General features: G+C 37.7%; 1 protein-coding gene across 1 annotated transcript; it reads left to right on the forward strand.

Moving 5' to 3' along the window:
- On the forward strand, positions 1 to 27,984 carry EFCAB7 (EF-hand calcium binding domain 7). Its single transcript, XM_009946227.2, has 14 exons — positions 1 to 39; positions 2,334 to 2,521; positions 5,660 to 5,871; positions 8,306 to 8,392; positions 9,236 to 9,431; positions 10,507 to 10,631; positions 15,843 to 15,984; positions 18,036 to 18,145; positions 19,158 to 19,315; positions 19,494 to 19,627; positions 21,724 to 21,872; positions 23,446 to 23,655; positions 26,224 to 26,331; positions 27,398 to 27,984. Exons 2-14 carry the CDS (start codon positions 2,335 to 2,337, stop codon positions 27,470 to 27,472), a joined length of 1,893 nt encoding a protein of 630 aa, XP_009944529.2. The 5' UTR covers positions 1 to 39; position 2,334; the 3' UTR covers positions 27,473 to 27,984.
- The last annotated feature ends 10 nt before the right edge of the window (positions 27,985 to 27,994 follow it).

Here is a 27,994-nt window from a genome sequence, read left to right on the forward strand (position 1 = left end):
GCGGAGGTGAACCTCGGCCTGGGACTCGCGGTGGGAAAGGTCAGTATTACCAAGAAAGGTATGACTTAATTTCTGCTTGGAAGGCGGTTTTTATTCGTTAGAATTGTAGCAACTACAATGGGAAGTAGTAGGCTGTGGCATCCTCCCACTTCAGCCGAGGCTGGATTGCTCCCCTCTGTCTATTTTGTCTAAAGTGTCATTTGTCCAGTAAAAATCTAACAGCCTAAGCCATGGGGCTGCTGGCAGTGCTGTCACTAAGCTATTGCTCACTGGGCTTCTGAGGGATGTGTTGGCAGCACTTGTTGGCAGAACCATGGCCCGCGTAAGAAATATCTTGGTCATGGGAAGTCTAAGGAGTGTAAACGAGAGTTCACATTTTATAAACTAGTTACTGGAAAATTAACATTTATTCTTCTTCCTTGACTTTAACCCACTTCCATTTTGTGTGTGTAACACTGGTGCTTAATTATAGTGACACCCGTTTGCAGTAACCAGACTGTATCACAGTGTCCCTATGGGGTCCTTCTGATGCCAGTGTAATATTAAAGTGTCAGGCAGGCGGCCTGTGTATTACAAATAGGGTAATTCATCCATAATAAGCAATTATTATCTTTCTTTCCCAAGTGTAAAAGACCTATATAAGTCGACAAGGTGCGAGTGATTTAGGCCTCCTGAGTAAAAATCCAGCAAGTCCTGAAAGGGACCCTATGATCTCGTCATCTTGTTGCTGAACTTGAGATATTAAATTTATTATACTGGAATATATTATCTGAAGTCAACATTGGGGAAAATAATATGAGAGGCTGTTAGACCAACAGTACAACACGATTTAGTGTCCCTCTGTGATGGCCTTCTAAAAACCTTAATCACCCTTGGTGAAAGCAGAAAGCTGCTGTGAAAGTTTATTGGCCATTGGTGAGCAAACAGTATTAGTTACTCACTGAATAGTTTTAATAATTTAGCAAAAATGCATTTTGTATTTTTTCCGTTCATTTACAATTACATGGGTAGTGTACTTAGGCTAAGCTGCGCAAGGTTTTTTGCACATTCTTAGCTTCAGACTTACTTCTTTCTACTATTTCTATTTAGATAACTCTTAAAAGTAGAATTGTGTGGTTAATTTCACATACTTGAATGGTTCAGGGTTACGATTTTGACCAATTTTACTGTTAGCCATATGTTTTATTGAGTTATAACTGTAAAAACAAAAAATCAAAAGCCCATTCTGGTATGGGTTGGCACCAGAAAATAGCATGTAATCAATTTAATAATTATTATATCACTTTTTTTAACACTGGATGTTCTATGGTGTTTATGACATTATAGTGTCTCTGCTGAAGCTGTGTAAAGTTTTCTATCTAAATCAGTCTTCAAATATGAAAGTCAGCTTTTGGTTGAGGGAGGAAATCCTGGCAAATAGCAGTTCAATATAAGTGGGCTCATGTGTAGTTTTCTCTGGAGGACAAAGGGGGTTTTTACTCTGCTGTTAACACCAAGAAATACAGTAGAGAATCCAACATAACGTGAGTCAGTAGTGATCATGCAGCCACAGCTCTCTCCAGTGAGATGAGTGGTGCATCTATTCTTGATAGTATTTACTTTGTTTTTGTTGCTTGGTGGAAAGAGTCTTTTAAATAGTTCTATGCCGCTCATACCTGTTGCCATGTTTAAATTGGCTCCCCCCCTCAAAAACACTCTACCTTTGCTACTGTTTGTGAACTGTAGCAACAATGAGAGTGGCACTGGAAACAGTGGTGGGTATGGGATGTTCATTAACTTACCATTGTGACAAATCATGCTAAGCATAGGCAGTGGTAGTAAAGTCATCAGAGCCAACAAGTGTACTACTCTACAAATTCCCCCATTGTTTCTCTCATTAGGAGTGTTTAGCTAACATGGCAAGAGCAGAAATTCTAGTGGAAGTGTGTAGTAAGGACAAGTCCTAGTGTTTTATTTCTGAACATGGATAGCTGTGGTTTGTATCACAGTTAACTTGAAATTTGGTTTTATGCTTTTGAATAACATGACTATACAATCATTGTGATATTGAGTGTCTGAAATTAAAATAAAATACAATAAATTGAAACTTTTTACTGCCAGTAAAGAATAAATACTGAATAATAAGTAGAGCTGAACCTATTTTTTCTTGTGTATCTCGTGGCACTTACCTACAAGCGTAGATAAGTATTCCCATTCCAGATTTAGAGAATGGCAAACATATGACCTAGATGTTAGGATGATTTGTGCTAGTCTGTGTTTCAGAGGGCAAAGCAGAGGCATTATTAAACAGGCAAGACAGTAACAAGTTCTAACTCTAGTTATATTCTTCACAGAATGGCCAGCAGTCCTGAGAAGAATGCATCCCTCTCCGTTGAGAAAGTCACACATTCAGAAAGTTCTCAAGCAAAGAAGTCCCAGCATGCAGAAGAAGCAATCTTTTACATGAACTGCCGAGCAGCTTATCTAACGGTTTTTAAAAGCAGTTTAGAAAATATTAAATCAAAAGAACAACTCAGTTTAGGTAATGATTAGACGTTTTTTCCCCATAGCTGTTGTGTATGATGATTACAGTGGGTATTTTACAAACAGCAGTCAGCAATTTGCTAGTGAGAGTATCCCGATGGATAAACTCAGTAACTATTTTAAGGAATTTACAGTAGTTTTAGATAGGGTTCAGATTCCAGGTGTTGGTGGCTGTATCTTTGAAGACATTTTCATCATATACCTGTTAGAAAATATGTCACATTGATTTTTTTTTTTTTCCAAAGTTTGTAGAAATACCATTCCTCAAAGTTTTTTATTTTCTTCAAATGTTTAATCTTTGTTGCTAGGTGTTGGATGGCTTGTGCAAGTGGGAGTAGTATACAGAGCTTTTAATCTGTAAATCACTGGTACGAATGGGCGAAAGTCAGTACTAGCTGACAGCTTACAGAGGACCCAAGTGAGTTGTTTAACAACACCAAATTTGATGGTAGCATTGTTGCTTACTTGAGGATGGCCTAGGTACTGCTTTTTGATTGTGACATTTCTGCAGTACATTTTTTCCCTCTCTCACAAATGATTTTTATTGTGTGGGTTTTGGGGTACAGCTCAGAATGCACTTGGGATTGGTGGTAGTACAGGTTGCTTTCTCAAGTCTTCCTCCTAGATTATAACGCCAGTAAAAGGTATGTGTATTATGGCGTTGTGGTTGTTTGTGGGGAAAAAAACCCCGAAACAACAAAAACCCCAACAAGCAACAACTAAAGCCAAAAACATGCTAAGTTATCAAATAATTTAGTTATATCCTAAGTCTAGTGGCTGTATTTTTCTTTGCATATGTGAAGAAATATCTCACTAACGGCTGCATTGCCCTGCCTAAAATACGTGAGGTCTCCGCATGGAAACGACCACTATAAAAGCTGAGTGTACTTCTCTGTTGCACTGATTGTTTGTAGCTTCTCTCCCTATCCCAGTACATGAAATTCCACCCATTAGCAAGTACATTCTTTCAGCATGTGACTTAGTATTATCCAGGCTTTCTCAGCTGTAATGAAAGTGCCTTTAGAACATCCTAATGATAGTTTTGGTAATCTGGATTTTAAGATAGGAGTGGTGTGAACAAATGTCATCTCTTTTATATATGCTTTGCCTTTCATCTCTATCCATATGCCACTTCGCTACATAGCAAGTGTTTGGGCATTTTGGTTTCAAGGTCAACTCTGAAAGGGCAATTAGTTGCTCAGGCTCCCGGTCTTTTCAGAGATATTTAAGAACTACTTTTAAAATTTGTAAGCATTGAGAGTTATTACAGATTTAAGTAAATTCTGTTATTTATCAAATGAGTGGTGCCAGTGTTTAAGCATCTCTTGCTACATGGAGTTTGGCTAGTATTCTGAACGGTAAAATAATCACTTAGAGATTGGCACTGTAAAATTTTATTTGTGGGAGTTTTACTTATTCACGGATAGTAGCTTCATTTCCTGTGTTGTAATATTACTTAAGGTATTTAGCAGAATCAGTCTGTAAAGAAGTATATATAAAAGGTGCAGTCTAATTGAACTTTTAAAAATACAAGCTTGGGAGGCATGGCCAGTGCTGATCTTCCTGGATATATAAAAATACAGAACTGTTGTATATTTGAAGGATAGTCTGTTAATTGTAAGTGAATACTGTGCTATATTGACATTCCAGGGAACTCTGCTATTCGTGTAAACAAGTAACTGCCTTTCCTTGGCTGACCTTGACATCGAAATCCTTAAACAATTGCTATGTGCCCAAGCGTTGCATGGATAAAGATGTAAGCTTTGCTGTATTCTCCTGACTCCGCTTGTAGAGGTGACAGGGCAGAAATCTTTATTTAGTCCTTGGCATTCAATCAGAGATTAGCAACAAAGGTGTCTGGTTTTGTTTGTTTGTTTTTATGGTGACACAGTTGCTTACTGAGAATTGTAACAATGCCACTGCCTCATTTCACAGATTCTGCTGAACTGCTCTCAGCTGGTACAGACTTGGTCATTGGTCAGCTGGCTAAAAATCAAACAACCAGCCTAGGTAGAGATGAAGGATGTCTTGTGTTTCCCTAAAAAAACTTGATTATATGGGAAGATATAAAAGCACTCCTCCAGCTTCAGACAGACTGTGCATTTGAGTTTAATTTCCATTTAACATAATACCTTCTTCACACTGGAAACTGATGAAAGGATGTTTTCAGTAAAGACTTTAAGGAGGCTAACTAGATCCAGCAAATTTGAAGAATACCAGGTGTAGGAGCAGTGGGACTGGTTGCATATATGGTATTGGCTGTTGGCCTTAACAGTGTATGTCTGTTGGTATAATTTTTCCTTTACATGTGAAATTCTTGTGGCATAATTTGAGTTGATAAGTTCAAATGTGTAGACGTAACATAGAATACTAAGAGAAGTTCTATACTAGACCTCAGTTCTTGGCAAAGTGAGTAGAAAGACTCACGTGGATCTTAGTAGAAACAGGATCTAATAATGTGCAAGTTATTACAAGTAATAGGTGCTTGATATTAAGGCAGGGCACATAGACACTGGGCTGAATTTTGCATGTGTCACTTGAGGAAACTGTCTTTGAGTTCATGGATGTCTTGCTTAATTAATGATTTGAACCTGTTAACTTTCTTTAAGGAAGACATCCCGTTGACTTTAGTAGAACAGTGCACATGAGTAAGTGGAAGCTCCAGATCAGAGCCTTTAAGCAAAATAATTCCTGTGATACTGTTGTGTTATAAACAGTCACAGACTGCTCTCTGGTTTCTTCCTTTTTCTGTAGAAGAAAGTGAGTGTGATTCTCAGCAGTGCAGCCTATGTCATCTCTGTGCTGGGTCATAATTTGCGAGGGATGAGCTAGGATGCCAGGCACTGCCTGTTTGACTCCTTTCGAGAGAACATGCGAGTGAGCTCATCTGCCCCTCTGGCTGCTTGAACCTCTCTGGTACAAACTACAGAATTCAAGGCCAGGGAAGGTCACAGTCAGTCTGTATCAGTAGAGCACAGGATTGAGACTGTAAGCAAAACTGTCCTCCAGGCCTGCTTTCCCTTGGATTGATTTGGCTTAAAAAAAAGTCTGAACATAGAAAGTGATTAAAGGATGTTTTGAGAGATCCTTTACTGACAGTTGGACTATATAGTTAATATTGTGTTTTCTTGTTCAGTACTTCAACAGGCTGGAAGAAATCCATCTCAGAAGACAGTTAATAAATATTGGACTTCACAAACGACTACACTGAATTTTGATGATTTTTGTACTATTTTAAAAAAAGAAAAACCAGCTACAAAAACTGAACTGCTCGAAGCATTTGGAAAAATAGACACAGATCACACTGGATATATTTCACATGATGAACTTTATAGAATTCTTACAACAGTAAGTATCAGTAGAAACTTTAATTATCCATCTTGAACCATTAGTAAAGATTTTGGAAATTCGACGGTAAAACTATTGTGAATGTGTAAATGCATATTTCTGATCAAAAGAATCAATAACCTATTCATGTTTTTATGTGGTTTTTTTTTTTTTTTGCAATTTTATGCCTAATTTTCTGTGGTTATCTGATCTTTCTTCCATTTTTTCCCTGTTACAGTCTTGCAGTTGGTAACTTGTCTGTCCCTTTCAGCAGTTGTGCCTTGAAGGTAGAAGTGGGCAGAAAAAGTATTTTTCATGCTTTCACAGAATGCTGTGTTGAAACCCTGTCTATGCTGCAGTGGAGCAGCAGAAAGGGAAGCACATGTGTCTCCCTTGGTTCAGTTAGTGCCAATCCCTCTGTTCTCTACCTAGCCTCTCTGCAGCCCTTTGGGGTTATGAACTATTACCGAGGGAATTAATTATGTGCCTTTGCTGTTCTCCCCTCACAAGTTGTTGTCTGTGTATGTTCAGATACAAAGTTAAAAAAGAGTATTTTTGTTGTTCATAAAATATTAAGGTCAGTGCTTTAGTTTTATCACAGCTATAATGTTCTGTCATGCCAGTGACTTCGCTGGATATTGTAGTTATTTCATTGGGGTCTTAAAGTAAACTGTGCTAGGGTAAGTCAATATTTTCGTTAGAGGTTATGCGTTGTCAACCCAAAGCATGCAAATGTCATAAGGCTTACCTGTACGTGTCATTAATATGGCTTAAAATAATGTCATTAAAAATATCTGGAACTTATTCTTTAACTGCTGAACTGCCGCCATATATTTAGGTTTCATTGTATAATCTGAAAGGATAGAAAGGAATTTTTTTAAAATAGCGGCTGAGTTTTTTATAATGATATGAGATTGAAGGAGATGGAACTTTAAAGAAAACTTTAGTAGGAGTATGTTATAATGAAGAGTGACAAGATTAAAATCCAGGTCCTCTGAGGATCTGCAAAGCGAGCAAACAAAACTCCTGAAACAGAACAGTCTTCCAAGTTGGTGTAGAGCTGATGCTCTGACTTGAAACTGCACAGATGTATGTCACAGATGATTACAATGATTTTCTTTCTCTGTTCTGTTAGGGTTTTTTTGCTTTGTACAGCCAAAAAAAAAACCCTTCATCATAAAAGCCGATCATTTTGCACAGCACAAACACTAGGGAGCAGTAACAATTAAAAATGCGCTAGTAGTAGAATTCTAGTAGCATGCTCAAAAGTGAGAATAAAACAGTTTTAAGGAAATGTAGAGGAGAGCAAACTGGGACAGAAGGAACAAACAATTTACATACTATTATTTGTTGTGGTTGACCAGTAAAACAAAATTATTTGTTTACTTCAAACATTGTGACAGAACCTTCAATCCTCATTCTGCATGAACAAAAAGATACAGTTGCAATGGTAAGGAAATATTCTTTATAAATGAAAGGTAGAGGTAACAGATGTTGTGCGCTGCTGTAGTTATGCCATGAAGGACTATAAACTCTGAATTGTTAAGTAAAGGCAGGGCACTGGTTTGTATAGACCCAGACTGAAGAACTTACTAGCTGTGCCTGCAGTAGCAACTGGTGCTGTTCAAAGAAGGGAGGATCAGGATTTGATTTGCTGCAATCCATGATGGTTCTGGGACCATGTGTCCATGTCACATGTTTGCCAACAAGGAAGTTTGCGTTAGTTTTCAGTCCCAGGTTGACACCATGCACCTATAGCTGAAAAAATGACGTGAAGTAGATTTCGGTACAGCAATATGTGATTGCTGTGTCATTGGTAACAGCCCTGTGCATCTGTGTAGAGAAAATTGCTGGACGACCTCGTGGAAGACACTCTTTCTTCTCGAGAGATGTGCCTTGTGCCCACATTGCAAGAGGGGCACTCAAGATGCTGTTCTGACGTGCAATTCCAAGTTGGCTCCAAAAGGAGGAAAATTGCCTTTGACTTCACACTAAGGACAGGCGCAAGGCAAATTCGTGTGAACTAAATTGCAGATGTAGACTGGTATAATTGGGTAGCTCAAGTAAAGAAGTGAAACTAACCATTATGAAGTTAGCTCTTGGCTGTTGGCATGCTACAATATAAGTAAGAATGACTGGGAGCTGGGATTCCCCACTTTATGGAAGATTTTCTGAAACTGATGTGTTGTTCTTGATAGGTTTCCAGAAGACGTTACAAAATTGCATAAACTGATGCCATTCATCTGTTCGTATTTAGTAGCATTGGAGGGACAATTTTTTTTGTGATGCTGACCTTTATTTTGATGATTCAAATAAAAATCCATTTAAATCTGTATTCCCTGAAAGGATATTAGAAGCATCTTTCTTTCTGTTTTTATTAAATGTGTGCTGTAGGTGAACAGCATTCTTGATCAGGAACCCAAACTGAGTTGGTTTTTATTATTTATTATTACAGAGAGGTGAAAAAATGACTTGGGATGAAGTGAGTACCATTACTAAACAAGCTGATTTTAACTGCAGTGGCAAACTTAACTACAACAAGGTATGGCAGCCAGTGTGATATTATTTTTTATTTGCTTCATGTTGTTGACAGTATTGGCATTATCAAATGCAATACATGCTGCCTCAATGTGTTGGTCTATTCAGGACCTTACCCCAGGCACCCCTCGCAGCTGCCTATGAACTGGAGCAATGGGATGGTATATATTTGTTTCCCACACTTTATCTCACAACATACTGCCCTGGCTGTTATCCTTGAGAAGGTCACTTGCTGCAAGTGAACTTAATGTATTAAGCAGAGCCTGATGGCAGGCACGAAGCCTGACAGCATGTGTGAAGATAAGAGTTAAAGGAATGGCAGGATAAAGGTGATAATGAACAGCAAACTTAGCTCATCAGTGAGAGTTGCTATATCTGTGATGTTTTGTAATTCCGTGCGTGTGACATTACTGTGTATGTTGAACATCTGATTTTCAAGATGCAACACGTTATTGATTTTTCTGACATCATCTCTGAGTTTGAACAGAATTAACAGTCTGAACGATTTGTACATAAACACAGTATCATAGAAGAAAAGCAACCCCCTATTACTAATCCTATGTTAAAAAAAAATTGGTCTTCAAATATCTAGAAAGAAATGTAAATCACCTCTTGGGTTGAAAGTTGCACTTGATTTTCATTCAATATTTGGACCTTCTTGTTGAATCGTGGCTCCATTTTGCTGTGTCTCTTGAGTGGTTGCTCTGATTCATGAAAATAAAAATTAATATTAGGCTTTAAGAGAAAATGTGTTAAATCTGTTGACTTGTTCTTTCCTTACAGGAAATTTTAATCCTTAAAACTGTGAGAATGTTTCACTTACCATATTACTTTTCTTTACCTAAAGTTTTGTGACTTATACATGACAACCAGTGAGCAGTGCTGCAAGACTGCACGAGAGAAACTGGAGGTTGATAGTCGATTGAGGCAACAGCAGTTTGGAAGTCAAGCTGAAACTTCCACTGAAGGGATGACACTGCCAGTGTCAAAACCATCACCAAGAATCTCGAGGAAAACTGATCACAAACTAGCACCAACAAAAGGTATATATATTTCCTATTGGGAGTTTTCATTCTGTTGGAAGTTCATGCTCTGGGTCAATGAACAGTTGAGCATTTATTTAATTTTCTTAGATTAGTAAGGATGTTATTGACTAATAGAAATTTCTACTCTGGCAGTTGCTTCAATGTCTCTGTAGAGTATCTGACCCCCATGTTCAGATGGACTTTGGCTGAATCTATGGTCTGAATTCTTAAGAGTGAATTTTGTTGACCCTCATGTGACACAGTCCAGAGGGAAGAGAGAAAATGAATGCTCAGATGTTGCAACAGTAGCAAGTTATTTCCTTCCCGGATCAGAGATGAAACCTTAAACACTTTATCAAGAAGCAATTTGCTTGTTCCAATTATTGAGGCTACTTTTCAAGCACAATCAATGTGAGAGTTTAATGTTCTTCGTGAAATTACAAAGATACCTAAAAACCTTCCCAAACTGTAAAAAGACCACAGGCTAACAGACTGCAAAGGTACCAGCTGTGAAATATTCACATGTAGTGTGCGAGAAACGTTTAAGTTGCTTCAATTCTAGGCAATACTGAAGAGGTGCATAGGTAACAAAGTGATGAAGACTGAGTTTATGTAGCTAAATCAACAATTGTACTAGTGGAGTTGCCCCAACATAAGGAACCGGAAAGTAAAGGCTTAGAAGTAATTGATTGGACAGCTGTGCATAAGTGATGTGCTGTCTGGCAGGGAAATGACGTTTTCCTGAAAAGAAATAACTTTAAATTAGAAGAAGGTTAGACATACCCACTTAGGACAGATTTATGTTGATTCCAAGGTAAATGGAATCCTGTGGTAACAATTTCTTGTCCTTCAGGCGGATTTTGTTCCAAGGTTCTGCCATTCCTATGCCCATTCACCTGGGCTGTCAGGGAAGTAAAAGAAGTTTGGCTAATGAGTTATTAAATGGTATGTAATTGTAAGGGAAATCAGTATATCTGATTGAAGTTCTTGTCATCGTTTTTTTCTGTGTGTCTATAAGTATAAGGGTTTATGATAAACAGCACTAGGAGTGGGTTAACATGATGTAATTGTAACTAAATCTCTATGACTATAGGTGATAGCAGAACTCCTTCCAGACCCTCATCAGCTCAAAGTTGCAAAGCCTCCATTTCTACCACTATCGGCATGGGTGCCAGTAGCCACAGAAACCCGAAGCTAATTGAGCCAGATGCAAAGAAGGTATCATGTAAGCTAGTCCTACTGAAATTATGTTGTTTTCCTCTAGGCCCATATGTTATTGCATTTTAAATAAGAAACCGTTTTTCTCTGATTTTTAGCTTATGTTTTATTAATAGTTTGTCAAGGGCAGCTATAAACTACTGAGAGGTTTCTTGATACATATTGTAATTAACATTTTTATATACTGTTGGTTTTGCTGACATCTAGTTATTGAAAATAATTTTTCAGGTGTGAAGGTTTAATAGAACAAAGTGTGGTTTTTATAAATGAAACCACTGTTGAATAAAACGTTTAATGACTTTTTGAGAAATTTAAAATTTAATAATTTATTAGGTTGGTGGGAACTTTAAATGCTTAAGTAGTCTGAAAGATTGTGTATCATAAACCTTTGTATGAAAGGTAATTGGAAATAAATAACAGATCTGTGAGCATGTTCAGTTTGTTGGGTATTAATTTGTAAATATATGCTGTAGTCTGAAAATATTGATTTTTAGTTAGACTAATATGTTCTATCAGTATTTTCTTTTAAATAAATCACTCATTCAATATAAATTCCTGGGGGAGAAAGACAACAAAGTCGCTTTGCTAAGTCAATATTTGTAGAGTGTTAATATTGATCTTTTTCCTTTGTTTTCCCTTTCTTGACTGAACCTTTACTAGTTTTCTTTCAACAGAAAGTAATAGCTGGAAACTGCTAGGATACATTAAAAATGTGCACCCTGAGACTCCTGTGTAAAAGGGAAAAAAATGGTTATGACCACACAGTATAACTGCTAGAAAACTGAACTGATTGTTCTCAGGAGTTACATTTTTGTTTCAAATAACAACTCTGTATTTGTTATTGAACTCTGAAGTCCTTTATATCTTCAACATTGCTATACAGTGACATTTGTTCTATATTAAAATTTAAAAACATAATCTCAAAGGAATTTTTTGCAGTCTGTTTAGGTATCTGGACTTCTATGCAATTTAACCTGGAATTTCACCTTGTTCAAACATGATGCGTAGTATAGAAAACCATCTCACAGTTTCCCAATATTGGGTTCCTCTTTCTTTGTACAAGCTAGTAAGAACCGACTGAAAAAAAAAACAGCTGCATATATTGATTACTGTTGATTAGCATCATACAAAACCTGAAATCAATGAATAAACATGAAAAGGTGTAAGTAGAACAACAAATTTTTTTAACCCTAACTATTAAGGGTACAATTCAAACTCTGTCAAAATCAGTGAATAAATCCACAGTGATTCATTTGTGGCGAGGATCAGAATCTAGCACCTCAAAATTCTTCTTATTTCTCTTATATTCAGAAATAATTTTTTTTCTGCAGGTCACCTGTCTTTTTGGGACGGTAAGAAAATATTGCAATGGTGAAGTTGGACCAATGTCAACTTTACATTTCTGACAGAAGGAAACAGGGGAAGTCAGAGCATGGTGAATGTCTAAATTTAAAAACCCTTGGGAGACAGGGAATGTATTCATAGTACGTTTGTCCATTTGCTTTTTGTCAGGGGACATGTTCAAAGCCATATAAATAATTTTTTTGGGAAAAAATAGGCAGTTACAGAAGTGCTACAGATGTGCATAAACAACCTGCTGATTGTTGGGCTTCAACTGTAGCTGAACCACAATTCGTTAAAACATGGCTGATGGAGATCCTAAATTTCTGCAGAGTATCCTTTGTATTGGTTTTAGTCAAGGTTGAAAGACATTAACAACAACAACAAAAAATATCAGTGTATCATGTTCTAAAATCTTCTCTCTGTGTTGGGTAGCTAAAGTGTCCCTGCTAAGGATTCTCACCTTTGCATTTTGCTCTACTGAAGTCAGTGAAAGACCTGAAATATCTGAGAAAAGTCTTTCGTGAGAGAAAGTTATGTGCTCCCACTCGTATCTGTGACGTAGCCTCATGCAATTGAACTAGCAAGACTTCTGTGCATATGCAACAGGTTTTGTACAAGACAAAGCGTTGAACTGAAGTTCTTTAATCATAGAAACAATTCCTCCCTCAAACACTCCTTTTTAGTTTGAGTTATCCATGAGTGTGTGGACTATTCGGTAATAACATAAATTGCAATAGCAGCAGAATGCATTATTTGGGCAGCGACCAGCACGCGCAGCAGCAGGTAGTGCCCAGCCTTTCTTTATGATTAACATTTCTAATACAGACGTTTCCCACTATGTTAGCTATTATTTGACCACTTTTGTTGTTCTTTGGAGTGATGTGCTAAAATCAAACCAGAAAATAATCTTTTAGCTTCCCAAATTTACGTACCCATTTGTAATTTGACATGGGTAACTTCGAGAATATAGCACCACCTTATGCTCTCTGCAAGAATAACAGTTTAGTGTTTTGATTCCTAAAGCATTATCAAACTTTTGCTTACTGTTGCTCACATCTTAACCTGCACATTGTTCCTTGAGGTATTTTCACTGCTTATTTGGATTGTGTGATCTCTTCTTTCCTAATTATTCTTTGTGATTGGACTCCTTTTTGCTTATCCCATCACTAGAAATCTAGTTTAATGGATAAAGACTGGTATAACATTTTTAGGTGACCTTGTTAATTAGGTCTACGCCACTGCATAAAAGGTGGCCAGGGACTGATCTCTGACTCTGTGGACCAAGCAGCATAGGTAGCTGCACTTCCACAAGGCGGGGGCCTAGCACCCTCTTGAGCATGTTGTGTCTGCTTTAAATGGCACTTGGCTGTGTTTTTTCCTAGAACCCACGTGGTAGTGTTGTGTGTTTAAGAAATTATATTTTCCAGTGCTGTTTATAATCTTATGCCTCTGCATCCCAACCAAGAGTGTATGTTAAAAGCTGTGGGGCTGGTCATGGCATGGAGTATGCAGTGTAAAAGCCTGATGAGATGATGTCGACTGTGTATGTCACAGGAAACCAAATTGAGTGCAGTTACGTCCATATGCCTTTTTGAAAGTGGAGCCTGAAGTGAAAAATCCTTTGAACTGCGTACACATTTTCTTGAAGAACACTAGTAGTGACTTGAAACAGAGCCATGGACTGAGCTAACAGCTAAACAGTATGGGTGATGGGATGTTGAATGCTTCACCTTGCTTCTTGCTGTTCTTGATTTCACGGTGTAGATGTAGCTGGTGAGATGAGATCGTTGTTCCTCCAACAGCAGGTTGTTCCCTCTGCATCTCTGATGGCAGAGAAGATAGATAGGTTTCCATGAAGGCCCTGGATCCAATATGTTATCTTAACTGGAGAAGATCATGGGAGATTATAGGAGGGGAGGGACTTGGATATCCCATTTTATTTTAGATAGCTTAATTGATCTTTGTCTCTTTGATAGCCTGTATTCTGAGGCAGTAGAACTTCCTTATTTTTCGTTAAAAATCCTCAACATCCAAAGGACAGCAGAAAGTGAATTGCAAAGTATATAGTATTTGTACTTAAAAGTACTCCATATTGTCAGCTGTGTGCAAATATAAATAGCAGAATTTACATCTGAAACTGGTATGATGCGTTATGCTGCCAAAACCGTTGGGGAACTGAGGACGAAATAATTGTTGCCTTTAGCTCAACATCTTGGATGAGTTGGAGTAGTCTTACCATAACAGTAAGTAATTTGAGATTAAGAGAGTTTCCAGCTATTAAAAATTTTGAATTCTCAGTGTTTATCCATATTCATGTTTTCAGGATGATATATTTTTATTCCTTTAGTGTGAACATTCTTTTCATAGCTGAATTTGTGCTATTTGGGTGAAACTTGTAAGATCACAATGATTTAGAGGCAGAAAATGAAGTGAGAGATAGTATTAGATTCTATGCCAACACAGGTGGTGAGTTTTCTCAAAGTCTGTTTCTCTTTTTGTTTTGATTAATTTATAAAAAAATCTTAAAGCAGAAAGGAGTATAATGAATTTGGTAATGTTCACATGAGAGATGTTTAGTATAGAGGAGTTGATCCTGTTCCCACAGAGATAAGTGATAAAACTGGCACAGGACTGAAGGCTCTTAAATCTGTGAGTGCCTGAGTAATTTATGTTCTTTGGAAAATGTGGAGTTCTGAATGGAGAAATATAAATTCAGGATCAGAGCTACAGGCGTTACCAGCTGTGTTACTTGGCATCCTGGGTGTACATACACTAGCAAAGTCCAGTTCTTGCCTGACACCTTTAGGTCATTGGCTGTAAAGTACCATCAGGTGAGCGTGAATGCCTTGTAATGAGAACTGATTCTTGAAGAGCAGAAATGAAATGTAGCACTCTGATGAAGACTGTTTGGCCTTAGATGGAGCTAGTAGTCTGCCTCCTTACTGGAGGCTGCATGCAGACCTTCTCCATTTTTTTACAATTCTCTGATCTGTGTTAGCTTACCTGTGACACTGAACACTAAGCATAGGTACAGCCAACCTGGACAGAGCTGTCTGCTAAGATTACACTGAAAGATTCCTTCCGCTAGGCTCCGCTCGGAAACGTTATCTTCTGTTGCTAGAAATCATGGACTTAATCTAGACCAGGGAAGGCAAATCAAGAATGTCTTCCATTCCTGAAGGCATACAACCTGTCTATAAGGACTTTGGGTTTATTTTGCTAAAGAAATATCATTCAAATGATATTTGAAATTGAAAATTGGGACTTGCTGTTTAAAAAAAAAATAATAATTTGAAGCACATAGCTGTTTTGGCATCTCAGCAAAATCATGGCTTCTCTAGGAACAGCGTTGTTCACAAATACAGCAGTTTTCGGTTTGTCTTTCCAGCAGCTTTGACAGCAGTCAAGAACCACCACTTAATTTGAGCATTACTTGTTTGTGGTTTGTCTGAACAAATCACTCCTCATTGTTCAGCTAATCAAGTATGTTCTTTGCTTGATTGGCCTGATGGATGTAGCAAAATTCCAGCCTTTCTAGTGGTAAATCACACAGTTCAGAGAACTTCATGAGTTCAGTTTGATTCTTCATGGGAATTCAAATTTCATTCATTGAGCATTGGGGTAACCTGTATGTTTTTCAAGCATTTTCACAAATGAAGCAATGTTACGAACTGTTCTGTGAAAATTTACTACAAAAAGGACTATTTGAGAAAATTAATTTAAAAAGCAGTAGTAGAAGATCAGTGCTGTATCTTGTGGGGTATTTTGTGCAGGATTTTGTAAATCATCAAATTAATGTATTTCAGAGAAGGCTCTTTTATCTTGATCGAAGATCAAGGCAACATCTAATATTTGCTTGCTTTCCAGGAATGGCAATGTGCACAATCCAAAGGGTGTTTCTATTTAGAAGATGATGGTGAAATCGTTAGTCACAAGTACAAGTTGCACATACCTCAAAGGTCTGCAGTATGTATTACCATCAAGCCTTTAAACGTTCGTCAGGTAGAAGGTATTTGTATTTCTTTGGAGCATTTTCCTCTATAAAAAGTACTTTCTCTTTTGCTGATACATCTCTCCCTTTCTCACTTGCAAGGCTTTGCAATATTGCAGTATGGCAATATTTTCTCTGCTGACAGAGCCCATAAAAATGTAACTGAACTTGTCACACCGTATTTTCTGCTTTGTCGTTTTGCCCTCACTGTCTGAGCAGTGACAATCAGCTAAGTCCATTATCTTCCTCCCATTAGTCAGCCAACCTCTTAGATTATTTTTGGCCATAGATTTGTGAATCTTCTTACTACAAAACTCAAACGTTAGCACTGGAGCTCTGTGCTTGCTTAGCCACCTAATGGTCCAAAATGTCTTGTGGTGTTAATGTACTTTGTGGGAAACAACAATACAAAAATTAGTGAATTTTGTATTCTCCACCTCAAATACTTTTGCAAATACTTAAAACAGGTTATGGCTTTTTATGGCAGTATGGTATCTTGATGTGTGCGTTATGAATCTTGTCTGAGGGTTTTGTAGCCTAGTTTGCCTATTTTAATTTCCATCTGAAAAGAGCGAAGCCCACCATTAGAGCCGCCCGAGATTAGTCAGCTTTTGTGCTCCTTTCTTTCCAAATGCTATTGGCTTTGTTCTCTCCAGTTCACGGAGGAGCTTTATCTAGTTGCTATGTTGGAATTATTTTTTCCTCCAAGTAGGTTATTTCCTCTTTAATCCTGTGAAACAGGAGCCATTAGATCCCAAAGATGCCTTAGAGTCATCTGTACTGGCTGTTGTGCTACAGGCTGGTAATTGATTCTGATTGAGATTGGTAATAAAAACTTCACTGCAAATAACTGACAGAAAGTAGTCATCTTCCCATTACGACTTGGCTGAAATGGGAAGCTGTTCAACAGCCCTCTAATGGTGAGGAAACCTGGTCCGATGGTACTAACAGATCTGAGTAACAGAATGTCCCAGTGTTTTGCTTATCACTTGGTTTTTTTTGTGTGGCACCTGCTTAAACTGTGCCACTTAGAATAGTTCTGCTGCAGGATTGTTCAGACATTCTGTGTAACCAAAAGAGTATTTATTTATTTATTTATTTTACAAAAGACAAGTTGAATTCTACTTTTGCACAACATTTTTGCCCTGTATATAGATATAGATCTTTGTGTTTTGTGTGAAGAGGAAGGCGTAATATTGGTATGTAAGGGAAGGATTCATGTTAGCAGAGCAACTACCTTTTTATGAGACACCAAAACTATCTCCAGTTTTTAACAAAGCTACGTGGCGTGTAGCCACTCTTCAGTATTCTTGACTCCAAACACTAGAAAAACTAAACCCCTGCATTCGTTGTTTTGCTGTGGTTTGATTAACTTCAAGACCACTTGATAGCTCATGATTAATTGCCCTCAGGAACTGAGCAGCTACAAAAAATCAAAGAGATTCAAATGACATCTATTCAACATATGTGAGAACAGGCCTCCATTCCAATCCAATCCAAGACAAACAAATCACACATGATCAGACAAACGAATCATAAGTGGTGCCGTGTAGGTGGATCTTGCTATTTAAATCTTAAAAGTGGTTGAAACTTACGCTTCTGAGATTCACATCTTCTGGTATCCCTAGTTTTTGCACATAATCTGGGTTTCCAGTCAAGATGAGTTTGACAATATTTTACAGAACATTAGAAGAGAATATGATGTAATTTTGCTAACATCCTGTATTGCAAATATCTAGGAGCCTTAATATAAAGAAAAGTAATAAATAATAATGTTGTACTGACAGTAGAGAACAATGAAAATGGCTTCCTTAACTACCAAAGATTTTAATATTAGAACTATTACTAATAATCATTATCTGGAAGACAATCATGAGACTTGGAGCAATTTATCTGCTTGGCCTAAATAGAAAAGAAAGCCCAATAGCATGTAGTGGAGTCTTTTTTTCCATCTTATATTAACAAGGATCTGTATGATAAATACCATAGAAATACCTGCTTTGGGGTTCAAAGAAAAACAATTTTTGGCCATTATTAAGCATTTGTGTTGGGAATGTTTTTCTTTTTAGGAAAATTTTATCATTGGTTGTCAGTGGATACATCTTTATATATTCTCAAAGAAAATGAAACCCAAGAAAATCTACAGCTTGTGGGCTTTACTGAACAACAAAACAAAGAGGTCAGGTATTTTTGTTGTATTTCTATTTTAATTGTTATATCTTTAGTGTATGTGTTAATGCTGCATGGGTGTGTTCCCATGTGTTTGGGAGGAATTCAAACTGTCCCTAATCAGCCTAGAGAGAAGAAACACTTGTCCTGTGTGTGTTCCCTTTCAAAATTGGCAGAATTTATTTAAGGTAAGATGTAATACTGTCTTAGTTATGCCGTTTGGATGGGCTGAATTGCAAGCCACATGTATGGAAGTTTAATGAAATTCTTGACGACCATATTATTGTGTGGTGTGTTGGCAAGTATTGCTGAGTTGCTGGTTGTCTGTGTTGATACTTTGTGGAAACTCACTTGTGTTCCTGCACCTTCAAACCCAAAATTTCAAAGATAAAATTTGTTAAAGTTTCCTTTCATTTTCTCCTTGCCATATATATATGATTTTGAACTTCATAGTGCACAGAATATTCTTACTCTATGACAGAAATGAGGGAGGAGAAATGGCAGCATTAACTTACTTCCTCCTTCCAAGCCACAGGGAACTCAGCTTGCTTTTTAAACCCTAAGTTGCTTGTAACTTTTTTTTTTTACATGGGAAGTCTTTGTTGCTGGTTTGAACAAGGCTGATAAATCAGGGACGAAATTATAAACTTGGTGGGTTTTGTCAGCCTGCTTTTGTTTTAGAGTTTAACAATCAGAGAGTGTTACAAACCGGAAAAAATATAGGACTGTTGCTAGACATTTCTAGTAATGACTCTTCGCCTCTCATCTCTAGTCCTGCACGTTTTTCTAACTTTTGTTGTAACTAAGAGATTCACTAGTTTTTGCATCTTTAAAATGGCATCACATAGCATCTTGCTGTAGACATGTTTTTGTTAAGGAAAGAACCTAGCATTACCAATGTTTTCAAGTAATTAATCACTTTTGTTTGAATATACTAGACTTTTGTTTGAATATACTAGTAGTAAAGAAAGTTACCATTTGAGAAATAACTTACAAGGTTGTCTGTTTTCCTTTGAGAGTAGATGTTTGGATGGAAAGGGGAGCTTGGATCAGGAGTTTACTGGCTGCTCCCATTCACAACAGGCTGTAGGTTGAAGAAGGTAAAACCACAAATTACTGGAGAAGCAAAACTGGTGTATAGAGGTGAAGATGGAGAACTGGCTCTGACCAAAGAGTTCCGGTGAGTCATATTCCCCAATAGACATGGTAACTATTGTAAAAGTGTGTGCTGCAAATAACATCTAGCTTTTTAAAAGCTGTCTATTATTAAAGTACGGCTGAATAGTTATCAACAATAGTATGAGACAGTAAAGGAAACAGAAGTATTTGGAAATAGTTCTGCCTTTTCCATCTTTTAGAGACGCTTTATTGGATATATTTGAAACAATTGATTTGGATGGAAATGGCCTTCTGAGTTTGGAGGAATACAATTTCTTTGAACTGAGAACTAGTGGTGAGAAATGTGATGAGGAAGCATGGGCTGTATGTAAGGGTAAGTTTGTTGCTGTGCTTGATACAGCTATAGCATCCTACTATGTATATAGTATAGAAGAACGGAGTACTCTAGCCTACAGGAAGAACACATGTAGATACTGTTCTCTTCTCCCTTTCTTTTTCTTTTTTTTTTTTCATTTTCCAGTCTCCTGTCCTTTGGTTTGCTTCGTTCTGGTTTGTGTGCCACTGACTCTTCGGCTGAGAAAATTCTTCCCGTTGCTAATTGCAAAGTTTTGTAGATGAAAGATTTTGTAGCTGCCAAAACCTACAGGTTTTCTAATCATGGATCATACAGTGAATTAAACTGTAACAGGTATTCATTTAATCAATCTCCTTTCTGCAGATTAAGCTGATATTGCTTTCATATCTCACAAAGTGTTGAGAGGGACATTTAATTAGTGTGTATATGATGCTTTAAAAATGGCATCTAGAGCTTATGATGATTGTTCAGAAAATTAGACAAGAACATGTCTCTTGCAACTATATATTTTCTTTAGAAAACCTAAGCAGGTTTTCATTAAAAATCTTTTGAAAGTTCATATATGGTGTGTCAGTTTGTCCTTATTGTGCTGTGACAGCCGTGAGGTTCTGAGACTTCTGTGAGTGAGATGAGGAAGCTGACAGTCAGTTAAGACTTTCAGCTGTGCTTCATTTTCTGTCCACTGACACATCTCATCAATGTTTCTGGATGTCTTGCCAGCCTGTAGGAGCAGTGTTGGGCTGCAAATCTCAATTTTGAAGGAAATAAATAAATAAATAAATAAATAAAATTCTGTGGCATTGCTTTAAGCTTGGAAAGGCCTTGAGAATGCACATAGTTACCAACACGGCTAGGAGAATTCAGCCACCAGTGACCGTAGGCTGCTCTAATAATACAGGGCATGAAAGCAGTGGTTTCAAAGCATGGGCAGTTTAGCTGCAGTGAGTGAACAAACTGGAAATTTAGAAGCCATTATATGAAAATTAGAAGTTTCTATAAGAAATAGAGGTTTTCTGCAACTCATGTCTGGCACGCCAGTATGCCATATCATTGTATATCGGCCCATGTCCTGTTTGAGGCAATTCCTTTGTAGGCTATGACAGGTGGCTTAATTTGGGCCAAAATACTTTAGATCTGGCAAGTCCTGCTAATTGTTTTTCCCCAAAACCCTCTAAGATATTGGACTTTTTCCTGAATGATGGAAAGCTTATACAAAAATACTTTACCGTATGCGAGTTTCTTGTCCCTTTCATGCCTGTACATGCTATTCCACACTTTATGACTTTGTCAGTGTTATGCCTCTGTGCACTGGCCTCAGCACGAGTAGGAGGGGTGTATGTGAGTGTGAAGTGTGTAAGAGAGGAAAGAAGAGAATATGGTGAATGCTTTACCAGGTCATTAATCAGTTGACGGGTTCAGACGAATATCATAAATCTTGACACGAAAGTTCAAGCCATTCATTATAGCATCTGTACCCTTAGATAGATTTATTAAACTGGTAATCCCTTTTTAATAATAAATAGTAAAGATTTAGCGTTGTTATGAAGATGAGAGAACCATTTTTAAAAATCTGACACAAGGACATTTCAATTATGTGTTTGCTGACGTTAGAGTGGTCGATCTATGATATCCTATCTAGAGAGGGGTGTTAGGATTACTGGCACTTTATTGCCTTTTAGGAACTAAGTAAATCATTCCTATATCAAGGACCTCAAGCACTAAGGGTGCTGGCTCCAGCAGACTTTCATTTCCCATTCTTAATGTACACCATTCTGCAGATCTTAACTGCAACGAATACTGCTAGCACAAAGCAAAAAAACCCAACAAACCTCAATATGAGCTCTTTCTGTTTTGAAATCTCACCCTCTTTTGGTTTATACAAGGGGCCAGCTGTTTCTAGTCGTTACCTAAAATCCACAGGGAAGCTCTGCAAAGAGCATGTAGCTGGCGAAGGGCATTCTTTCCCAAATAATATTGGAGAGCCTGAGGCTGCAAGATGGCTCCATCTTTTCAACCTTGTTTAATGCAAGTGGGAGTTCGGCTTTGGGAGGATAAAGGGTGTTTGCGGAGAGAACAGATGTTTTAAGTGCTACCTTGTATTTCTTTTTAAACAGAGAATTTTGATATGAAGAAGAATGAACTAACAAGACAAGGATTTATGGATTTGAATCTCATGGAAGCCAATGACCGTGAAGGGGATCCTAGTGACCTTTGGGTCACTTTATTGTCTCTGGGCTACAATAAAGCGTTAGAAATGACAGAGGTACAATAGCCACATAGCAAAAATAACTGCTTCACATATGATTTGCTGCATGTGTTTAACTGCAGTACTGTTTCTGTCTGTCATAAATTGATCTCAGTGGGTCAGTGATCCAGTGCAATGCTGTTAATGCAGGGTTGACACTATGACTTCCAGTCATTATGGTATGCTGTTCCTTAGGATAACACTGACATAGTTGAAAGAGGAAATTTGCCTTTTGCTTTAGAGAAAGCTGGTAATTTGTGGGGTTCTAGAGGAAGGAATCTTGGGTTATATCCATTGAAAGTGTACCTTGCTGGTGGGAAGTGATAAGAAGACAGTGGTGGTATATTGTGACCTGTCAGCAAACCTACAAAATGCAGGATTTGATCTGCTTAAGTAAGTCACTTTTCTGGCTCAAGCCAGAAAGAAAAGAAGTGGGTAAGGATAAGAGAACTTTTTTTTTTTTTTTTACACGTGTTTCAGAGGTCGTAACTTTCAGACATGGCTGTTTCTGTTACCGCTGCCTTTCACAACAGTGTTTGAAGGTGTTCAACATAAAATTTTAATGAAGCAGCTTTGGGCGGCACACTGTTTACAGGACCAGAAACAAATGTGTGTGAAACAAATATGTACAGAACCAAAAATACTCAGTATGGTTGAGAGACATCCGTTGTTTCTCAAGTGAAAATCTTGAGATCATGGGGAGTTATTTCTTAATGATGAGCACTTTCTCCTTTTCCTGTGAGTATGGTTAGGAGAGCAACTACAAAACTGTCTTTCTACATTTCAGACGTAAGAGGGAGCTATCCTCTAAGAAAGAAGATTTTAGGGAGAGTTTTCTCGAGTTAGAAATTTCAAAAAGGCATTTTCTGACTTACACTAGTTGTGGTTTATGGCTCTAGCCTTTGCTTTCCAAAGGACAACGCAGCTTTTCGAACACTTTAGTCATTCATCTAAAAATGTACATCTAGTTAACTCGTGTCTACAGCTTAACCTTTTAATTCCTTAATTTCAGATGATTTAAGAGATTGATATTTTGGGAGCGTTGAGCCTAACAAATTAAAGACAGAACTTGAGAAATCCTAGTGGATTCTGATAGGCATTTGGAAGAAACCGAGGTGCTGTTACAGAGTCTAAACAAATGCAGACTCCTGGTTGTTACACATACTAATCTGAGCCAAGATACTGTCAGAGCAGAGTGCTTAATGCAACATTACAGGTATTTTAAGTGTCACAAATAGCAAGGTAAAGAAGACGGGTTTATTTCAGGCACTGAAATCCATTCACACTTCATCTGAATTCCTGTGTGTTTTGCTGTCCAAGGAAGTGTTTGCTTTGTTGAAGTCAAATGCACAAAACTGTGTATAGAGTGTGCCATGGCTGGTGTGAAAAATGTTCATTTGTCCTGAGCTTTCAGTTGGTTTAAAAGATTGCCACAGCTCTCAGGTTTTGCTTTTCTAATATTCAGTGACATATTTGTATTTGGGTAATTCAAGTTCAGAGCATATATGAAAATACGTAGGAGCTGTGGATGAAAATCTGAGGGGAAAAACTACTGATAAAATGTTGATAAAACTAATTTTCTCTGTTGCAGGCGTGTCCCTTTGTCATTGACATCTACGCAGAAAAATGCAAACCCAGAATTAAAGCCATATATCTAGAGGCAGGGAGCTGGCAACTCAACAGGGCTGTTTGCAAGTCTGTTGTTAGTAAAGGAGAGGCCAAAGTAATGGATGGCTGTGAAAACATAATCGTCTATACCTACAGAGCGGGCAGGAGAATCACTTCTGTTATTGAAAATAAGGTATGGCATGAGACTTCTGTAAGACACTTCATGTTAATGGCTGTTATCCCTCCTTGTGCCATTTTCAAGTATTACATTTTCTGGTGTTTCTGATATCAAGTTTCTGTATCTAGTTCATTTAAAAAAAAAAAGTCCCTGATGCAAAGCTCTTTTTGACATATGAGTCAGACTTCAAAACAGTCTGGATCAGTGTTCTTGGAAGGGGCAGCTTATTATAATGAGGCAAGCAGTTTTAAGTATATAGAATCTGAATATTTGTGTTCACATTCCAATTTTTCAATGTTTTAATAATTATTGGAGAGATAATATGTTCATAATACCAGAAAACAAATACTAAGAACAGGAAATGTAATTACAGAAAGAGCAAAGACTACACGCTGAAAATATTGAATAGTGTAAATGCTGTATGGGACAGTAAAAGAGCAGTGATTTGCATTGATTGTGTATTAGAAGCGTATTATGAATGAATTGTTAACTGACTGGAAGGTCTACTTTGTTGCTAATCCAAGTGAACAGTTGTAAATCCAAGCAAAAGTGGCTGGTTAGAAGCGATTTTTAAACCTTTTTGCCTAGATCCAAATGAATGTGCTGTTCCTTTTCTATTTCATTTATATCTGGAACTGTGAGTAAATAAATACAGTGCAGTAAGATACTAAACTTAAGATGCTTTAAATCTTGAAAGATCACAGCAAGAAGTATATTTTTAAAAGGACAAACATGCAAAAGGGGATGGGTTGGTGGACTAATATTAGGACTGGATGCCAAGGCTCTGTGGAACTACAGGTTTAGATCTGCACTTCGCCCTTTAGGGTAGGTATACTGGAGTTATTTATATGTTCGGGGACACGTGAGAGAAGGAGGTGAGGTCTGTACTGAGGCCACTGGATGCTGTCTGATTAAAATCACTGACCACTGCCATTTATACCATTTAGGTTTCATAAATACCTCTGTTCTGTGTTGAAGCTAATAGTTGGACTTCCCTGAAAATCTCATTAGAAATTGTAGACTAGAGGCTTTTTTGTACTGTAAATGTTTGGAAAGAAATAATAAAAAGGCAGTTTTATGCATCTGTCATCTTCTAAGCTTCCCACAGTGTGAGCAGTCTGATTATATCTTCAGTTATTGTACTGATGATTTCAATGGAAATAATTGTTCCTTTGTTATTTCTGTAATTAAATTAAGGAAATATGCTGGTTCCTGAGGGATTCCATTTTAGTCTTGCGTATGTATTTAATCGGGGGTAGAGAAAGATGTCTATCTTCTAACGCTCCCTAGTTGGGGTGTGAGCTGGGGAGATTAAAAGACCTTGCGTGCAGACCCTCAGATTTCTCAGGGAATAAGCAGTATTAAGTCTATTGTCTGCCCATTTGTATGCCAAAATAAATAGTTAATGAGGCATTTCCTGTCCTCCAAAGGACAGACTTACTCACCTAGCACACAGGGTATATTATAGTACCTGTGACCTTGTTCCTGTTGCCTTAAGTATCTTCTAGTAGAGATAATTCTTTTCTTTGCCTTTATCTCGCTGCTATCTAGAGATGAGGACTTCACCAAAGCGATGCCAGAGCAGCTAGATCAAAGTCATAAACAGCTTAACTCTAGATTGCGTTTACATTTCCGCAATGGTACCGTGTTTCAAGAACTACCATATTTGCACTCTGCTGTCCACAAACCCTTTGTACTGTGAGCACCAGATAGCTCTCTCTTTTTATTTTATTTTTTTTTACCAGTCTAATAGTAGTTTCTTTGTTGTGTAAGGCTGACTGCGTAAAGTAACTGCATCTATTCCATTTCTCAATACTGAGAAACTGTTGGATAGCATTGTCTAAGAATCAAACATTTCCCAACGCCTCTGTCAAAATGAGATTTATCTAGAGACAACTGAATAGCGGGGTATGGCAGCATGTCCTTAGGTCTTGTGTCTGAGTATTGCCTGGGAAAAACTGGTGGTTAAACAATTTTCTGTTGCCCAAACTTTCACTTTTAGATTCTGGATCCTTTTTGCATAGCTTTAGTAAGAGCATCTGTTCTTTAAGTGATGACTCATCAAATATTTTTTTAAAATTTCTATTAATGAAGTCTTCGGAAATGGCCTGTAAGGGATGTTGCAAACAAAAATTGGGCAAGCATCCAGTTACACTTCTCCCGATCGCTGTCCTAGCCTCTAGAGATTTGCAGCTCAAGGAGTACTTGAGACAGAAATATTTTCTTTGTACTTAAAGTCTAGTATGAATTTGTCCAGTCACCTTTTGAAACTATGGAAGCTGTTAGAAACTGTTACTTTCTGTGGGAAATAGTTTTCTCACTTAATGGTGTTCCCAAGTTGCGTTTTCAGAAGCACTTAAGTTATTTCAATGAGTCTTAAATGACTTTTGACAATGGATCTGGGCTCTGATGATGCTAAGGTACACTTGGAACTGTTACTCTTCAAAGAGAATAGACGTCAGCATCCTTAAGGTGTTCCTATCCTATAAAATAGCACAGTAAGAGGAATGTGTAGTTGTTGTGTAAAGAGCAGCCACTTAACCTTTAAGACTAATGGGTTCCTTCATGGTTTTTTGTTTGCAGTCTGAAAACAAAGCAATTGTTCATGTCAACAATGAGCAGAGTAAGAACTGCCTAAGTAACAGAGGACTTACTGTTTTTGCTGTGGAAGTGGCACCAAAATCCATGATGGTAAGATTTGTATTGTTTAGCCAACTTAAAATTAAGCCAAAAGGGGGGGGGGAAGTAATGCGACATCTTTACAGTTCCCCTTTGCAGGTCTTATCATGGCAATGAGCATGTGGATAGAGGCATCTTCATCACCAGTACGGATCAGATACAGTTCTTGATATTTCAAAGCTGAACATGTACTCGATGTATTTGCGTGCAGATTGCTATAAAACTCCACAGCTGTTCAGTTTTTCATGTGTGCCTGTTTCAGTTGTCCATTCAATACGTGTACCATTTACTAATATTTTTTAATATTCTTTTTCACTTGGTAAGTTTTAATCAGATATACTGATGTCTGGGAGAAACAGACCAAGCATGCGCTAGTCAGAAACAAAAGGACACGGATTGCACTCCTTAGGCAGAGTGTGATTTGCAGATGGCTAATATTTGTTAAACTTGACTTACGGATCATGTTTAGCCACAAGGCAATTTGATCTGCTGATCCCTGTGCCAGAGCTGGGCAGGCTTTAGTGAGAACTTGAAACGAGGGTTCTAAGGGATAGAATGAGATTGAAAATGCGCTACAAATAATGATGATATTTTTATTCAGTAATTTATGAAGAAAATACAGTTTTTATTATTCTAAAAGTATGGTCTCCTTCTTTAAAAGATAAGGCATCTGAACTATTTTATATTTCACTGCTTTCCAGTGTGGGTACATTCAAACCTGTTGTAAACAGAGACATTCCTGTGACATGGGCAGGGTTGGGGCCTATTCTAATATTGCTGCTGACAGTTCAGATATCTATAGCCTGATCCTGTAAGGTGGTTTATTAATTTTCATTTCGGCTTCATTCAGTATGAACTGTAGGCTCAGCGCCCCCTGTGGATATTTTGCTGTCATGCAATTAAATTCACCAGTGAGGGCTGAATGCCAACTGGCATTGTAGATGGTGAACTTTCATCATTTAACATCAGCGATATGAGTACTGAAACAGTTCATTTTGCTTATGTAGCACTTCAGGCAACAAACACACAGTTCTCCAATAAACAACTATTTCACCTCTGTTTTCTCTCTTGCATACAGGTTTCTCAGCATGTGATGCCACTGAACGAGCAGGAAGAATGGCTTTATAACTGCGTGCATTCCCTCGTACGTTAAACGTTCTAGTTAGAGAGCCATTTCTGGTAGCCTTCAGACTAAACCAGGGTTTTTTTGGCAGTTTCTAGACTATTTCTAGTCTTGTCCTTCTCAAAAAGCTGGTGCGTATTTATGCTTGCCTGGAGTTTGATTTGTTAAAGCCAATGAATCATGTAAGTACTTACTACTTCCTGGTATCAGGCAGAAACATGTACAGTGTTATATACAGCTTAGGGATGGAGTAACTGTAAGGATGTAAAATCCTTTGACAGAGTAGTGTTCATCACATATGGTCTAACAAAATACATTGGCATGAAAACACTGAGCCACAATAAAAATCAGTGCTGTCAGGAACGTAGCTGACAGTTGTAATATAGTTGTGTGTTATAAAGGCTGGTTTCCCTAAACACGCTCTTGTTTTCTGTAATGTGTCATATAGTTCCATCATGTGCTGGAACTGCTTCGCTGATGAAGAACTTACTTTGTTAAATGGGTCTGATGGATTCCTAATTAAACATTCCTGTGAGAATTATAAAGGGGTGG

The sequence above is a fragment of the Leptosomus discolor genome, chromosome 3 (assembly GCF_034619465.1).
Source record: "Leptosomus discolor isolate bLepDis1 chromosome 3, bLepDis1.hap2, whole genome shotgun sequence".
NCBI classification, from domain to species: domain Eukaryota; kingdom Metazoa; phylum Chordata; class Aves; order Leptosomiformes; family Leptosomidae; genus Leptosomus; species Leptosomus discolor.

Coding starts and splice junctions, on each gene's coding strand:
- EFCAB7 (XM_009946227.2), top strand. CDS start 2,335: ATGGCCAGCAGTCCTGAGAAGAATGCATCCCTCTCCGTTGAGAAAGTC. Junction 21,873..23,445: donor AAGCGTTAGAAATGACAGAG/GTACAATAGCCA, acceptor TCTCTGTTGCAG/GCGTGTCCCTTTGTCATTGA. Junction 23,656..26,223: donor CTTCTGTTATTGAAAATAAG/GTATGGCATGAG, acceptor TTTTGTTTGCAG/TCTGAAAACAAAGCAATTGT.